The sequence below is a fragment of the Alnus glutinosa genome, chromosome 14 (assembly GCF_958979055.1).
Source record: "Alnus glutinosa chromosome 14, dhAlnGlut1.1, whole genome shotgun sequence".
Taxonomy (NCBI): Eukaryota; Viridiplantae; Streptophyta; class Magnoliopsida; order Fagales; family Betulaceae; genus Alnus; species Alnus glutinosa.
The window spans coordinates 3569028-3585862 of NC_084899.1; the positions used below are offsets into that span (position 1 = coordinate 3569028).

The 16835-nt window shown below is 36.9% G+C and overlaps 1 protein-coding gene across 2 annotated transcripts; it reads right to left on the reverse strand.

Annotated features, from left to right (window-relative positions):
• Positions 1 to 604: 604 nt before the first annotated feature.
• On the reverse strand, positions 605 to 16483 carry LOC133857292 (golgin candidate 1). 2 transcript variants are annotated; one of them, XM_062292502.1, is made up of 21 exons: positions 16221 to 16483; positions 12894 to 12974; positions 12351 to 12397; positions 11614 to 12264; positions 11433 to 11495; positions 10434 to 10511; positions 10099 to 10302; positions 6393 to 6449; positions 6211 to 6285; positions 6059 to 6130; positions 5714 to 5776; positions 5475 to 5573; positions 4721 to 4792; positions 4329 to 4397; positions 3181 to 3228; positions 2985 to 3080; positions 2780 to 2856; positions 1691 to 1736; positions 1513 to 1611; positions 1384 to 1428; positions 605 to 1078 (listed from the first exon to the last, which is right to left on the reverse strand). In XM_062292502.1, exons 1-21 carry the CDS (start codon positions 16246 to 16248, stop codon positions 1007 to 1009), a joined length of 2142 nt encoding a protein of 713 aa, XP_062148486.1. In that variant the 5' UTR covers positions 16249 to 16483; the 3' UTR covers positions 605 to 1006. The 2 variants fall into 2 exon arrangements, with proteins under 2 accessions (XP_062148486.1, XP_062148485.1); XM_062292501.1 differs by having other exon boundaries at positions 4721 to 4798.
• Between the last annotated feature and the right edge of the window lie 352 nt (positions 16484 to 16835).

Genomic DNA, 16835 nt, shown 5'->3' on the forward strand with positions numbered 1-16835 from the left:
TACATTTATCCTTACTATTTTAAAATCATAGATTTTTTTTTTTTTTTTTTGGTTTGTGAAATTGAACGAAATAAGTATGTGTACATATATACACAACCCAGGCATGTAAGAAAAATTGAAAGAAACCATAAGGTTATATTTGGGCACTTAAAAAATAAATTAATCATATTTAATACTAAAAATAAGGGATATGGGCGGGAAGGTCCCAGCTTAACATGCGCAAATTGCCGTTTGTTTGGTAAAGGTTTTTTTTTTAAGTGAGTTTTGTTTTTGAGAATAGTAATAAGAAGTGATTAATGTGATATAAAATAGAAATAACTTGTGTAAAAAAGTTTAGTTTTGTAGTGTGTATTTTTGTTTGAATAATAATAAAAAAGTTATTGATATGATATGCTGTCACTTGTAAATTGCCATCCCTTGTAGTAAAAGGGTTGGACCTCAACAATAACTGCATTTTTCTTAAAAATACAAGTTGCTTTAATGCACAGATGAAAGCCTGTGGCAATGTTAATTTAGAACAAATCCAATATGAGAACTATAAAATTAGCAATGGCATCAATTATTATTTTTTTTTTTTTGAGGAAGAAGAAAGAAAGAAAGAAAGAAAAAGAAAGGAAAATTCCATATTCGCGGCAGCAGAACTCTGGATCTACATGGTGAGGACTTCAAATTTTTTTTTTTGAATATAATCAGTGTTAAAGAGGCTTACAAATCAATCATAGAAGCATGTAATCAGTGATGTATCAACATTATGCAGCAGTAGTATAACCTTCACCTGGATGCAGTCTCCTAATTCCAACTGGCAGCAGTTTCTCCAGGATCAACTAATTCCTCGAATTGTTGTGTAACAGGAAGAATAGAATGACAATAAATCACCTTACCTTTTTATATTTCATATCCTGATGCATCATTCTCAAGCAATTCCATGCTCGTCCAGAATTGGAAGATCCACCCTTTTAAAAATAAAACGGGTTACGCTAGCTTTCTACCTCGTGCAGCTAAACAATCACGGCAAGGTAGGGGTCATAAGTCCCATAGATTCTGCAACTTCTCTAGCGGCAAAATTCTCTGCTTGTGCCTAAACATTGCAAAGAACATGCATATCCACAGTTATATCTCGTATGTGTCATTTCTAAACCGTTATCCTATAATACAAAGTACATGCTTGGTATAATCGCTATCATTAGGGAGAAAGTATCCCAACTATCATAAAAAGCAACAAAAGAGACTCATTAGTCATGCTTAAGAAAGCAAATAAGTTATTTACATGATATATACACATATATCTATTTAAGCATGTACGTATCACAACGATTTCAAATATCTATCATGGCTGAAAGCATACTTCTCATAACATTTGCACAAATGACCAAATATCTGTACCTGAAGACGATGCAACAGATGCATCAAGAAGAGATGTACAAATACCTGAAGAACATTTCTCATAGTTAATAAACAACTCAAATCCTTCCATATAATCTTCATAATTAACACAACATGAACTCTTCTTACCAGATAAAAAAGCAGGATAACTCGAGCGGTTGGGTAGCGCCAAAGAAATCTTGTGGCCCTGACAGCCCCTGAATCTAACAGTTTTGCTGCCTTTTGCAACTGTACAAGGTAAGTTGAACAAAAAGTCAAATAAAGAAAGGAAGGGCAAGAATGGTCAGAGATATGAGAGGCAGGATACCTGTAATCTTGCCCCAACCATATGGCGGTGATACAAGGGGAGAGGCCTGCAATTATTATTTCATGAGAAAAATTTGCAAGTTTGATTGATAAAAACTGCAAATTGAGACAAAACTGCCACACGCATGTTCACTTAGAGATACCAACATATCTATGAAGTGTAGCCAATCAAGACAACACAAGAAAATTTTAGGAAAAACTCATTCACCAAAAAATTAGATGTAGCATAAGAGGAGTCAGAACAAACTGAAAGTAAACTCTGTGCAAACACTTTTTAATGGAACTTTAGCCTTAGCCGATCACTTAGTTAACCAGAAAGGAGGAGTTATTTAACTACAGGAATGACGAAAAGAAGAAGAAGAAGAAGAAGAAGAAGAAGAAAACAGGGCTCGGGCAGTTATAGAAATAACAAGGCTGTATGATTTAATAGACAATACAAGTATTGATAGAATTGACAGGAGAAAAGTACATGTAAAGTGGTAGGAACTCAAGCTTTGGAAAGCTGAATCACATTGCAGCCCTGTGCATGTATGCTTCCTAGAAAGATTTTCATTTTCCTTCGTTCATTCATGGAATAATAATAAAATTCAATAAATAAGCGATTCGAAACCACCATGACTCTCAACCTAACAAGCGAAGACCAACTATGCTTTCATCAGATATCTGCCTACCCAACAACTCATCGGTATACAATGAATCACTAACATGAACTCACACCCTTAAAATGCTTCCAAGCAACTCCTATGAAAAGTAATCACAACATTGAGATTTCTGCAAATTTTCATCTCCTCAATATCTATGACTACAATAATTTTTTTTTTATTTTTTTATGACGAGTAACCCCTACAAGGCAGGCCTACTTCGTGTAACCACCCATGTCAAGTAAACCTCGGACCCGTACAACACTTAAGAGCTCCCGTGTAACTCTTAGATAATCATATATCAATCACAATCAGAGAACATTTTAAGAAAGCTAAAGTGACAACTTTAACAACTGACAACAATCTATGTGCTCGCTCATGACAAGCCAAAATCATAAGTGGAAGCTTATATAAATGCCAAATATAATAATAATAAAAAATCAACATACTCAAGTTCTTTCATTTCAGTGTCTTCTTCCCAAGTTGTTGATGCCCGACGGGGCACTCTACTTCTTTCAGCCTCTACCTGTTCAATATAACAGCGAAATTTCAAGCAAAACCAAAAAATAAAATATGAAATAACCAGATATACAAAGATTGAACTCCAGAATATAAATGACCACGAATCAAGAAGCAAAGTAGCAAGCGCCAGACCTGCACTTCTTGAATACGCTTTATCTCCTTCTCCAATTGAAACTCTGCTGCAGCTTTTTCACTAGCCATGGCCTCTAGCTGTGTTTGCTTGTAGTACTGAATAATAGATAAACTTTAGAGATACAAGAACTCATCATAATATTGGATATCATATAATAAACAAATTGGGGGCCATGCACTTTTGAGTTCAAGTTACCAGCAGATCAGTTAGTTCACGGTAGCGTTTCTCTAGCTCCATGTGCTCCTGTTCCATGGCAGCTATTATCATTAAGTGATTCTTAAAATATATTATATTTACAGAACTGACCATATCATGAAGAAAAACACCAAGAAAATTAGAAAAATAGTAGAAAACTCAAATCACTTGCTTGACTAATTCCTAAAAGTCACAACGAAAAAAAGGACAGCACAATGACATAAACAAAACTTCCCATGTTCCAGTATAGCATAAATTATTTTAGACACCAAGTTGGCACAAATATAACTCAACATCATACCTGAAAGAAAACATTTCTTGCTATAATAATGTATCACCCACATGATGCCAAATCTCTCATTTACACTGGGAATTTTTGAGACAGGAAGTTTCATGAGAATTTTTCTTCTCGGTTGCACTTTAACATTCAATTATAAAACCCCTTTCATGCTTTAGAATGTAGATAGAATTTCTTTATTACTCATTCCTGTCCACTGCCAATCATGAAACTTCCCCTGTTATATACAGATATGGATAGAGACAATTTAGGTGCCTTGTCTTCAGCTAATGTCTGTCATAGAAATCATAAAACCCTGGAAGTAGTTGAAGACTTGAAGGCGATGCTTTGCATTATTGAGTTCCATTTGATATAAATTAAAAAGAGGATGGGAAGTTAGGAAAATAATACAACTTTGAGTTACATTTACATCACAATCCTAGTGTTCTGATATGATTTACAATGCACAACAAGAACCGAAAATTGCACCAAGAACTTGGTCAAAGCAGCAAGAAAAGAGTCTGCCTTATGACATGACAGTCAATATAGCTACAACAAAAGCAAGAATGGCGATAAAGGGTACATTTAGCCACCACTAGCAGTTCACAAGGCCAGTTTAAGTACATATGCCCTTAGAACATTTGGATACATCTATATCCAAATTTAAATTCATTGAAACAAACGCTATCAGGAAATTTAGAAATTTAGCAACCATGTAGCCATATCAATATCAAAACAGATCCACAGATTTTCTGGCTTCCCTTCATTTATTTGGACATGCATGAAAAACCAAGGTTGACACTCCTTATCCATGCGCATTATCTAGAATAAAAATAGAGCACCTGAGAACGGGATAAATCAGAGAGGTAACCTGACGTGAATAATGCTCAGCATCTCTTTTCATTGCAGCCATTTCTACTCTCATTTTTTGCACTTCAGCCTGAAATCAAATATCCAAAAAAGTCATAGCAAACAAAGCCTTCACCAAATGCCAAATTACAAGATTTATATAAATCCATCATCAGGCAAAAAGGGTCCGTGGAGCTAAATCCTAGTTCAGTGAGATCAAGGCTTAGTTGTTTTTTTCTTTCTTTCTTTCCTTCCTTCCTTCAACAATCTATAGAAGAATCCCTTATCCCCACAAATCCTGCACTCATGGTGGGTCAAATCTCGAACCTCCTCCCTTAATGAAAGGAAATGTATCACTAGGCAAAAAGTTGAGTGGAATTTAGAATTTTTAGGCAAAAAGCAAAAGATACTTGCCTCCAAAGAAGAAAGTTTGCTCTCAGCATCTCTCTGTCCTTGGCGTGCACGCTCGACCTCTTCCTGCCAAGCCTGCATCTTAAGATAGAAACATGTGTAAATATACAGATACTATAGCAGATGAGCATAAATAGCTACTACTGTTACGCCAGCACTGCTTCCAAAGGACTAAATTATTGGTTTAATTGTATGTAAATAGCAGGATAGTTTCATAATTTAAACTATTGGACTGGAGATGTGTTCCTACAGTAGTAGAACCATGTTTACAACTCAAAAAGTATCAAAAATTGAAAATATTACGATTTTTTTTTTTTTTTTTTTTGGGAAAGATAGCATTCAAAGCAGAAAGCACCTTCAACTTTTCTACACACACAAAAAAAAAAAAAAAAAAAAAAAATCCTCAAATTCATGCTCCAAATTTATAAAAAGCCCAATGTGAAACATGATGCACACACGCGTGCACTTCCAACTATAAAACCCATTGAAACACCAAGCTTTGAAAATCCTGTAGTTAAATCAAATCTGACTTCAAGATAACATTTGTTCAGATAACATTTATTCTTTGAAAATAAGGAATGATTTTTCAATTATCAAACTACTAGTCATAACATGGAAACCGGTTAGCTCCCTGAAATTATCCCATATCAGGAATAAGTTGTCAATTAAAAATCAATTAAAGGAGATCTGCTGCAGTCTATTCAGTGTGGCTGAAACTTTTGGACTGAAGGGTTAGCCGTAGTCTTAAAATGCATACCTGAATCACTTGATTTGCCTCTTCTGGCAACTTCTTTTGTCCACGGCGAGCACGAGCTTCCATATCTTGCAGTTCTTGATTTAGAGATGCACATTCAACCTAATGGCATAATTTGGTTAGAAATTTCAAATTGCATACCATGTATGTAGAGCGAATCTTCGTTATTGAAAAAAAAAAAAAGGCGGAGAAAAGAAGAAGAAAAGAGAAAAGAAAAAACCAGTTATAATGTATTTATCTACCTCAAGCAATGCCACCTTATGCTCAAGGTCTGCTGCCTTTGCTGTCCTCTCATCTGCTATTCTCTAGATAAGGAAGCAATTACAGTAATTCAATCAATATGATGGACATAATGATCAAATGACAGGCATATACTCCTAAGTTGCTATTAGAAAAGGAAGAAAATGCACTAGCTATCTCAAACATATACTTTTTTATGAATACATCCCGAATGTATATTATTGTGGAACTCCAAACTCAAGACCAGTAGTGAGAATCAGAATGCATTTAATCTCTGTAATTATTATGTATTCCAACATGTACCATTTTAAGTAATTAGCTGCAAACATGATGAGTGCTTACATTACCTGGGTCCTTGCAAGGGCCGTGGATGACTCAACTGCTCTATGTTCCAATTCTACCTCTCTTTCCATAGCAGCCTGTGTCATGAGATACAGATGATCACATTCAAGAAAACAACATAAAAATAATAACTAAATTAGTAATTCTAGATGTAAACCATTTTAGTTGCATTGTGTGCAGCACGCTCTTCCTCTGCTCTCCGTTCTGCAGATGCTAACTCCTCCCGTAGGGCCTGGAAAAGAATTTTATTCTTAAGAATCTTGGAAACAGTATGTGATTATGTCCAAGGATCCAAAAAAATAAGATATCTCACATGCAAGGAAGAACCAACCAACTTACTTGCATCATCCTTGTCTCTGTTAATTCCCTATTTCTCATAATGGACTCCATGTTTGCCTGATGAAAGTAATCTAAGAATCAGAAGAGCCTTATATAATCATAAATCCAAGCAAGGAGCACAGATAGATTGCCATAGAATAAAGAAAAATTTAGGATGAAATGTAAGAGGCAGACAAAAGAGTTAAATGATGAAATATGGGTGGAAACTGAAGAAGGTACATCACATGGTTACTCTTCTCCAAATAGAAAATCTTGGCTATGAACTTATTCCTATCCCCCACTTCACCTAGGGCAGCAGCAAATGGACACACAGACAGCTCTAAAAAGGTCTTTTCGAGGGTTGAATGGTGGGAAAGGTTAGAAAAAAAAAATGCATTTTTTTCCCAAATTTAATTGGGAAACAGAAATATCTAATATGTGATAAGCTTTTTTTTTGGAAAAGTAAACGCAAAATTCATTAAAAAGCGCAACCCAAGTACAACTGGAGTATACAAGAGAGAGAAGCCTAGCTAGAAGCGGAGAAGAGATATAAGAAAACATGAAAATTCGAAAAACTAGAATTTGAGGCAATGGCCCAAAGAAAGAGAGTCTTAAAGAATAAAGCCTTTAATTCCACTAAGGTCTTCTCATTGTCCTCAAAGTTATGATCATTTCTTTCCATCCATATACACCACATAAGGAAAGGCGGAATCATCTTCCAAACTGTGTAAAGTTGAGACCTACCTCCTGGCACTTTCCAACAGGCAAAGAGGTCTACCACCCTTCTAGGCAAAACCCAAGTCAGCCCTACATTGCTGAAGAAAGATCTGATATGATAAGCTTAGAACATAAGGGAGCCATTTAGGGTTGATGGGTCAGAAAGGTTTTATGTGTCCATGTTTTCCATTCATTTCAGAAATTTGAGTGAAAGCGTGTTTTCTAGCATTGATTGGTGGGAAAAGTTAGGGAAAAAAAGTGAGTTTGGAAAGACCTATAAGAGAATTCACATCCTCCCTTCAACAAAAAAAAAAAAAAAAGAAAAAAAAAAGAGAGAAAAAAAGAGCATCTACATCCGACTTAGCAAACTTCATCTTCATTTTAGTTAAAAAAATCACAATTTCCTATTTTAGCTGCCCGCTTATCCAAAACGCTAACATCTCACTCTTTACTTTTGCCATCCACTTTCATTATTCCATTTTAATATTCTTTTGCAAGAATTTCTTGATTCTTTCTCCAACAATCATATTTTTGAAATTTGTCTTTTTTTTTTAACAGTCATATTTTCAAATTCATCTCTTCTCAACGGTCATATTTTTATGATTTTGTCTTTTCCTAATAGTCATATTTTTCTAACGATCATATTTTTTAAAAATCATGTAGAGAGGGAGAGTATGCGCTTGCATCACCATAATTAATGGTGCTAACAAAATTCAAAATCTCTCTCCTCCCTTTGGTCTTCGACCGTGCAACCTTAACTTTCCGAAGAAAGTCCTTTTCAAAGGCATCCAAAATCGCCAAGGACGCATCCTCGTCCTCAACACGATCCAATTCCCAATCCAATGCCAAGTTGGGAGGAAGAACACCCAAAGGGTAAGGGGAATCTCCATCCTCCCCATCCCAAATCTTATCACCCTGCTCCCACACCACCACCTCCCGGACCAAAACCTACTGGCCAATTCTGAGATTGGGATAACCCATTCACCTTGGAATCATCCGAAGTCGATGAAGACACAATCGTCTCTAAAACCGAGGTATGAATAGATGAAGTTTTCACAGCCGGACGGGTTTACAAACCCCTGCCGAAGGCATCCCTTCATAGAAGAAGAAGGTTTAACGCAACCCTTCACGGACTCTGCCTAGTATGATAAGCTTATAATGATACCATAAACAGGAGATTGAAAAACAAATTGTCAAGTTGAAATATAATCACAGTTGTAGTGACAGGATGTAAACCTATGTGACATATGGCCTAACACATGCCTTTGGGTAAAATCATTAACGTTTTTGTGTAAAATCTTTAGTTTTTACCTCCACCATTCGAAATCAAGGTCGTCTTTGAGAATGGAAGATTGATACTAGATTCGAGGTGGGAGACAACTCCATGTTTAATTTTTGGCATGACGTGTGGTAAGGGGAACAACCCCTTAAGGTAGAGTTTTTGGAGCTGTATAGCATTGCCCACATTAGGGATGCTTCCATGGCAAATCATCTTCAGTTCTCTAATGGTTCTCCTTAGTGGAACGTTAATTTTGTTAAAGCGGCACATGATTGGGAGTTGGAATTCTTTTCCTCGTTTTTTGATCAGTTGTATTCCATCAAATTGAAACAGGACAATGTGGACAAGATTTGTTGGAACCCCTCCAAGAGATGGTTGTTTGATGTAAGAATATTCTATAATGTCTTAATCCCCAATGATAGCACTCCCTTCCCTTGGAGGTGTATTTGGCGGAGTAAGGCCCCTTTGAAAGTGGCTTTCTTGCTTGGTCAGCTGCTTTAGGTAAGATCATCACTTTGAACAACTTAAGAAAGTGGAATATCACTGTTATAGATTGGTACTGCATGTGTAAGAAGAATGGATAAACCATTGACCACCTCCTACTCCATTGCGAAATAGCCAATGCCTTGTGGATCTCAATTTTCGGTTTATTTGGTTTAGTATAGGTCATGCCTTGTCGAGTGAGAGATCTCCTTGTTGGAGAGGACACTTTGGTAGTTCTCAAAGTGAAGCTATTTGAAAGATGATTATGCTCCGTATGATGTAGTGTATTTGGGGAAAAAGAAATGAGGAACTTTGACGACAGTGAGAGAATGGTGGCAGAGCTAAAGGCCTTCTTTTCTATCCTCTTTTCCAGTGGATGGCCGCCTACGATTGTTTTCATATTTCTAGTTTCATGACCTTTTTTTTGACATTTTTTATTTTTTTCTCTTTAGATGTTTCTCTTATATACTTCCTGTATACTTGGGAGCACCCTTTGGTTTTTGATGAAATCATTTACTTTTGAGCAACATCCCTTGCTGAACAACCTGTAAAATCCATCTTAGTGCCAATTGGTCTGCACATAACCTCGCTAGATGGGCCACTTCCACTTTGTGTACTGGAAGCATTCCCTGTCCCTTCTTCCCCCTATGGTGGTAGTCCTGTTAAGTGATTTGAAACCCCTGTATTCCACCCCCCCCACCCCCCCGGTTTTTTTTTTTTTCCTAGTGTTGTTCTTTGTTGTGTTTTCTTTTGTACTTGTCCATAAATATATATATATATATATATATATATATATATATATATATATATATATATGTGTGTGTGTGTGTGTGTGTGTGGCTTTACACATGCACCTACAATCTTCGTCAATAGCTTCAACATCCATGAATGCTCATGTGCTCCCTTCCAAAATTTAAAAATGGCCTTTTTCTTCATCCTTAGTCCTAGACTCGATAAATGGTCTGACACAACAGCGGGAATACTAAAAGGTCTTCTTCTGGCCCACAATTTAAGAAAGGATGTCCGTCTAATTAAACACAGCAGACTGAGAAAGCCAGAGAGCACCATATTTTCATAATTAGTCACGCCAACTCTTACATGACCCAGTTTGTTTCATTGTAAGATGAGCTGAAGCTTACACTTGACATCAACACAGAAAATATAGAAAGGAAATGTGAAGACAGTTATTTTCAGTAAAGTACAGTATAAAAGAAAAGAATGATCATGCATATGGTGATTGTGATGAACCTGCATTGAGGCTAGATTTCCTTCAGCCAAAGCAGCTTGTTTCTTAAGTGCATCCATAGAATTGACAAGTGCCTCAATTTCAGAGTTCTTTGCTGCCAAGGCCTCAACCATATTTGACTCTATTCTTGATACTTCACTTTTGGATGCAGACAGATCTAGATGCAGCTGCTTTATGCGAGCCTCAGATGATTTACTCAGCTCTCTCTATAAAGATACAACTGTAGCTAGTAAGCAGAACTCCTTCAGTAGCATAGTATGAAGATCATAAAAGACAGAAAAAAAAAAAAAAAAAAGGGGAAATTTAATCCCTAAAATGGACAGGGATGGTGTTTCACCTCCACAATGAGAAGTTCCTCGAGCTGTGCACTCTCAGATTTGTATTCTTGAAGACGGGATGAAAGTCCAGCACAGACCTGAATACTTGTGACAAAAAGGATTAAAAAGCATGTAAACAGCAGATTCCGACCAGCAACTACTCCAAAGGAGATCACATATAGAGCATGCTTATCCCATCTACAGTGACATTCTGAAGAATCATTGCTATACACAACTAACTGATTGCTGAAAGGCATGTGGTTCAAAATTGGTAGAGCAGTTTGCATTTGACTAGATGATTTAGACAAATTGATTGTTTTATAATATAGAAGAAAAGAGAGAACAGACACATATAAGGAAAAAAATCATATCTAATTTGTTTCTGTTCGTTCTTGGTCCATTAAAGGGCTGGATGCAGGTGGAACTCACATTGATTTGCACTAGGTAAGCTATAAGCAAACAAATGGCTGTAGTTTGATTTGCATCTAACCCACTAAAGAGGCCTAAACTAATAATCACGAATTTCGTAGAGTTTTATATTTTTAGTACACAAATTATTCTCAATATTCTTCTGTTTTCACTTAGAAAAAACAAACGATCGACATAAAACATACATTCAAATGCAAGATGCCTTCGAGCAGTTATAATGGCTTGAAACCATGTTTTGGATGAACTAATGGCCAAAAGAAGTGATTGCCGCCAGTAATTCAAATTTATCATTGAATCCTGTATCCTAATAAAAGGACAAAGAACATGCTATTGGTAAAGATGTATGCTCCATTAGTTCCATTGATGGTTTGATCCAAAGACCATGCTTAGTTTTAGCCACCAGTACCATGCATCATTTTGGAAGTAGGCAATTCATTCTTTCTATAAGCTTAATATAATTCAAATAAAATAAATAAAAATAAAAAAGGTAGAGTAAAGAGAACCTAATGTCAATTAATCTGACTATAGTCTATATCTGCAAGTACGGGAAAAAAAAGAAAAAAAAAAAAAGGGATATTTTTAGAGCTTACCCGAGCTAGCCTTGCCTCTTTAGACTGACCAGTGGAAACTGTAGTTTTAAGCAGTCCCTGAGCCTGCACATGAACTAAAGGATCTAGTCAACAAAATATCTAAAGGGCAGGCATGTAAAACTATATAACACTTGAACGAATAAAGTGAAGTAGATAGCCTCCCCTCTAGTAATTACTTTACCTCATCAAGTTGGTCCTGTACTTTCAAGGGAGAACCATCAGCTTTATCCTCCAGTTGCCTTTTTTTCTCAGTTTTATCCTCCTGTTGCCTCTTTTGATTGACAAGAGGTTCAACTTTAATATCACCATCTTCCAATTGAGTTTCACTGTTACTGGGCAAATCAATAGACACAGATTGAGATATCTCTTGGTCAATCTTCGTAGTAACATCTGCATCTCCAGATTTGATACTTTGGCCAGCATCAATTGGATCGTCTTCATTAACAATCTCAACTGTTTTGGCAGGTAATGACAAAGGAGGGTGTTCTTTATGAACATCTAAAGCATTCTCATTGACAATCTCACCATTTGAAGATGTGACAGCTTCCACATCGGTAACAGTTGAGGGGACTTCTATATGATCAGCATCATGTTCAACCGCGTCATTTGCTAGTCTCTCTGTTAAAGGAATGACTACCATGGGGAAATCTTTTTCAATAGTGTGCTGCTGGCCATTGTCTGTTTGGGCCACAGACTTATCATCAGAAGTCCCGTCATTTTCAACTAACTGAGCAGCCCTATTACTTTCAGGTGTCACATCTTCTTGTGACATAAACGTACTACTTTGCTCCTTTGAAGTATCAGATTCATTCCTGGGGACTCTCTTTTGAGCCTGTGAAAATCAACATGCGAGAAAAGAGTTCTATGAAAAGAACCTAAAAAATAATTACCTATGGCTACAGGTATGCTGGCGAGTACCTTTGTCTTTGACTTCCTCTTGGGTTGAGATCCTTGCCTATTAGCACCTTAACCATTAAGAAAAGGAAGACAAAAACAGCAATAAGCACCAGATTTTTCATTGAAGAAGTCAAGAACACTTAATAGCCAGGTACAATCACAATACCACTTTCATTTTAGGGAAGTCATTTAGTTTTTATTATTCACTATAAATTCAAGCTAGGAAGTCTAATTTCCCCCAGAATCAGTGGAATGTTGTTCATTTCTTCATTTAAAAAATTACAGAAACATGGATGCCCACAGGCACCACAATTCCTATGAAAGCAGGAGAGTTCTGAGCCTCACCCCTTCAGGAAGGAAACATCAATATCCACTTCTACTTAAAAATCATACTTTTATATCAAAGATCCACATTTTTTGAACCCACACCACCCCCCGGTAAAAAAAAAAAAAAAAGACTAAAGAAATAAAAAGGGCCAATTTCTAATTTAGTACCTATACATCAGAGTATATCTTTGGCAGTGAGATAAATGCAAGATATGTGAAGAGAATAAAGATCTACACCTGTAGGTTGAGAATCAGATTCTTCATCAGCCAACTCGCTGACAACCAGCTTTGCCCTTCGATCTACAACTTCAAACAAATCTGACGAAAACAATTTAAAATTTTCAGATTCTTAAACAAGAGGTTAATGTATAGCATGCCTATGTATGTCACTATGTGTATTACTTAATCCTGCAACAGGTACTGCCACAAATCAAATGCAAATACCAGAAAAAAAGAATCCCAACGCAAATCTTCTATATGTAGACAAAATAAATGAGAAGGAAAAATCTTACCAATAGTAGCAAAATCGTTAACTGACACTATATTTGAAGCAAGGCTTTTTCAACCGGTGATGATCAGCTCAAGAATAAATAGACCTCTTGGATTTTATGACATGAAATCATTTGGCAGAACACTATGGGATACTAACAACAATTATTCATTCTACTAAATATACTAAAATAGGTATGATTCTTAGAAAGAAGCAGTTCATGATAATATCATATCAATGTAGGATTACATTGATATGATAAAGAGGCTTTAGTGTCAGATTACATGGACTATTCCGCCACATATGTCCACTGGAACCCTAAATTTTTGGGGTGGTCCAGGATTAGGAGTTTGAGATCCTTGTTGCATTCCTCTATATTTGTACTCATCAAAAACCTTTTTGAGAGAGACAAAATGTTGTGGTCCCCAGCTTGTGATCATAGATTTGAAGTGAATAGTTATTATAATATATTACAGTCTAGCGAGTCTTCCCTTTTTCTGGGAAGAGCATTTGGAAGGTGAAGGTTCCACCTCGTATTGCTTTCTAAACTTGGACGACGGCTTTGGGTAAAATACTTACGATTGATAACCTTAGGAGGCGGGATCTTACCCTAGTTAATTGGCGATGTCTATGCTAATATTAAACATATCCATAATCTGGATCACATCCTCATGTACTTTGAGGCCATTTCGGGATTGAAGATCAACCTCCAAAAATTTCAGGTAGCCGCAGTGGGGGCGGTTCCTAATATAGAGGAGCTGGCCGGTATTCTTAGTTGTAGAATTTCTTCTTTTCCTATGAAATACCTGGGTAGTCGAGAGAACGAAAAAAAAAAAAGGTTGGCTAGCTGCAAAAAGATCTACTTGTCAAAAGGGGGGCGTCTTACGCTCATCAAGACCTCGTTATCCAATCTTCCTACATACCTTCTTTCCCTCTTCCCATTACCAGCAGGAATAGCTAAGCATTTGGAGCGCCTTTAGAGAGATTTTCTGTGGGATGGTCCAAGTGGGGATCCCAAAATACATCTAGTTAATTGGAAGACAGTTTGAACCCCTGTATCCAGAGGGGGTTTGGGTATTAAAAAGTTGATGATATTCAACAAAGCTCTTCTCGGTTAATGGCTTTGAAGATTTGGGCATGAGGAGCATTCCTTATGGAGACAGGTGATTGAGTCGAAGTATGGGCTCAAGAGAGGAGGTTGGTGCTCAAAGGAAGCTCGAGGTCCTTCTGGGATGAGCCTTTGGAGGAATATTAGAAATGGTTGGGGTTCTTTTTCCAATCTTCTATCTTACAAGGTTGGGGATAGTTCTTTCATTAGTTTCTGGCATGATGTTTGGTGTGGAATAGAGCCTCTTAAGCTTTCTTTTCCCAAACTCTATTCCAATGCTCGAAACAAGGAGGCCTCTGTGTCTAATTATTTGGACTTATCTAGTTCCTTTATCCATTGGAATCCTAGTTTCATTAGGGCTACACATGATTGAGAACTGGAATCTCTTGACTCTTTCTTTAGTCTCTTGTATTCCTCGAAGACACATCCGGGGGAAGTGGACAGCTTGTTGTGGACTCCCTTTAGCAGTCATAACTTTACAGTGAAGAGTTATTATACTCTATTACAGTCAGGTGAACACAATTCTTTCCCTTGGAGAAGTATTTGGAAGGTCAAGGCGCCTCCTCACGTTGCATTTTTCTTGTGGACAGCAGCTATTGGTAGAATCCTCATGGTGGATACCCTTAGAAAGAAGGGCTTCCCTTTAGCTAATTGGTGTTGTCTGTGTAAAAAGAATGAGGAAACAACTGATCATCTTCTTATCCATTGCGAGTATACTTCGGCTCTCTGGCAATTGATTCTTAACCTTTTTGGAGTCTCGTGGATTATGCCTAGCAACATCCAAGAGCTTCTTCATTGCTGGATAGTACAAGGGAGGGGACATCCCAAATAGACAATTTGGGAAGTTATTCCTTTATTCTTAATGTGGAGCATTTGGAGAGAAATGAATCGTCGTATTTTCGAGGATAATGAGACAAACGTGCTCTTTCTAAAATCTTATTTTTTGAGATCTCTCTTGGGTTGGGTTCTTGTTAATGTTTCTAACTTTGGCTCTACAAATATAGTTGATTTGATTTGCTTTTTACATTGTAGCAAGTTATTGGGTTAAGTCTCTTTTGTACACTTTTCGTGAATGTTTTTTCTCAATAAGATCTGAATTATTCATCAAAAAAAAGAAAAAAGAGTGAGGAGACTGTAAACCACCTCCTCATCCACTGTGAGTTTACTAGCAAGATATGGCATTTGGTTCTCACCTTATTCGGAGTCTCGTGGATCATGTTGTTGAGTTACTTCAATGTTGGAAGACACAAGGGCGTGGGGACAATCCAAAGAAGTCATATGGAAAGTCATATTTACTTTACTAATGTGGAGCATTTGGAGAGAAAGAAATCACCGTCTTTTCAAGGACTGCAAGTCTAATGTGGTTCAGCTAAAATCCTCTTTCTTGCGTGCTCTCTTAGATTGGGTTATATCTTTCGTTCCTAATTTCTCTTCCTCTAATCTTGCAGATCTTATTAACTTTTTAGATTTTCGACCCCAATAGGGTAGTTGCTTCTCTTATATACTTTTCGTGTATGTGAGATTTTCTCCTTCTAATAAATTATTATTCATAAAATAAATAAATAAATAAATAAATAAAACATTATCATATCAATGTAATCGATTACTTTTATCTGTGCATTTCATATCTAATCTCTAATCATACCCTTAAAGTAACATATCCTATTCATACAAAGTGAGGTATCAACAAATCCATAGTCCTGATTGAAACCAAAGAATGCCAACAAGGATAGGTTTACCAAATAAAGCAGTGCATATTTGCCATTTAAATTAAATCATAGCTGACCAAAGAGTTCCTTTTAGGATAATTAAGCTTAACCATTTCCATTTGAGTCTTGCTACATTCCAATGCGTATTACAAATTCTAGTTCACAACAAAAGGTTTGCTGAAGCATCGGATCAGACATAAAACACAGCTGAGCCCCAAAATGGATACTAAAATCAAAGAAGAAAGAATGGTGCACACCTTCTGCGGCTTTGAGCCACGCAGCCATTGAATGAACGTAACTCGGATCTGAAACAACCAGACGGCGTCGTTGCAATCCCGACCAGCTCCGAAACGAAAAAGCTTGGGCTTCGACGGAATGGAATGGCTTGGCTTTGGGAGAAGAATTTGATCGAAAAAATTAAAGAAATCAAACCGTTTTGGCGAGTCTCAGCCTGCGTTTAACGCACCGGGATCTTTGTGTGTTCTTGGGCTTTTGTCAGGGCTGTTGTTAGTTAAGATGTGCGTTTAGGAGTAAAATTGAAGAAAGTCGTAAGTTGATCGGGTGCTGACGTGACTATTGTATTTTTTCATGTTTACCAAATCTATAACATCCACGTGGCGAACAAGGGTAAAAAGTCCTACGACGAAAATAAATGGGCTCATCGTTGGGCTTAAACCCAAGTCTCAGCGTGCCGAACTGCCCTGTCCTAACAAGGCTGGTCAGGCCCGTTGTTTTTGTAGGCCCCAATGTTTCTATTTGTGGACTCAATGTGAAAAACTCTCCCCTTTTTATGCTCTCCATTGGATTGTAAGACTATTCGAACTTTGAATCTCCAACTATTTAGACTTTGTTTGAGTTGAGCTATTGATTTG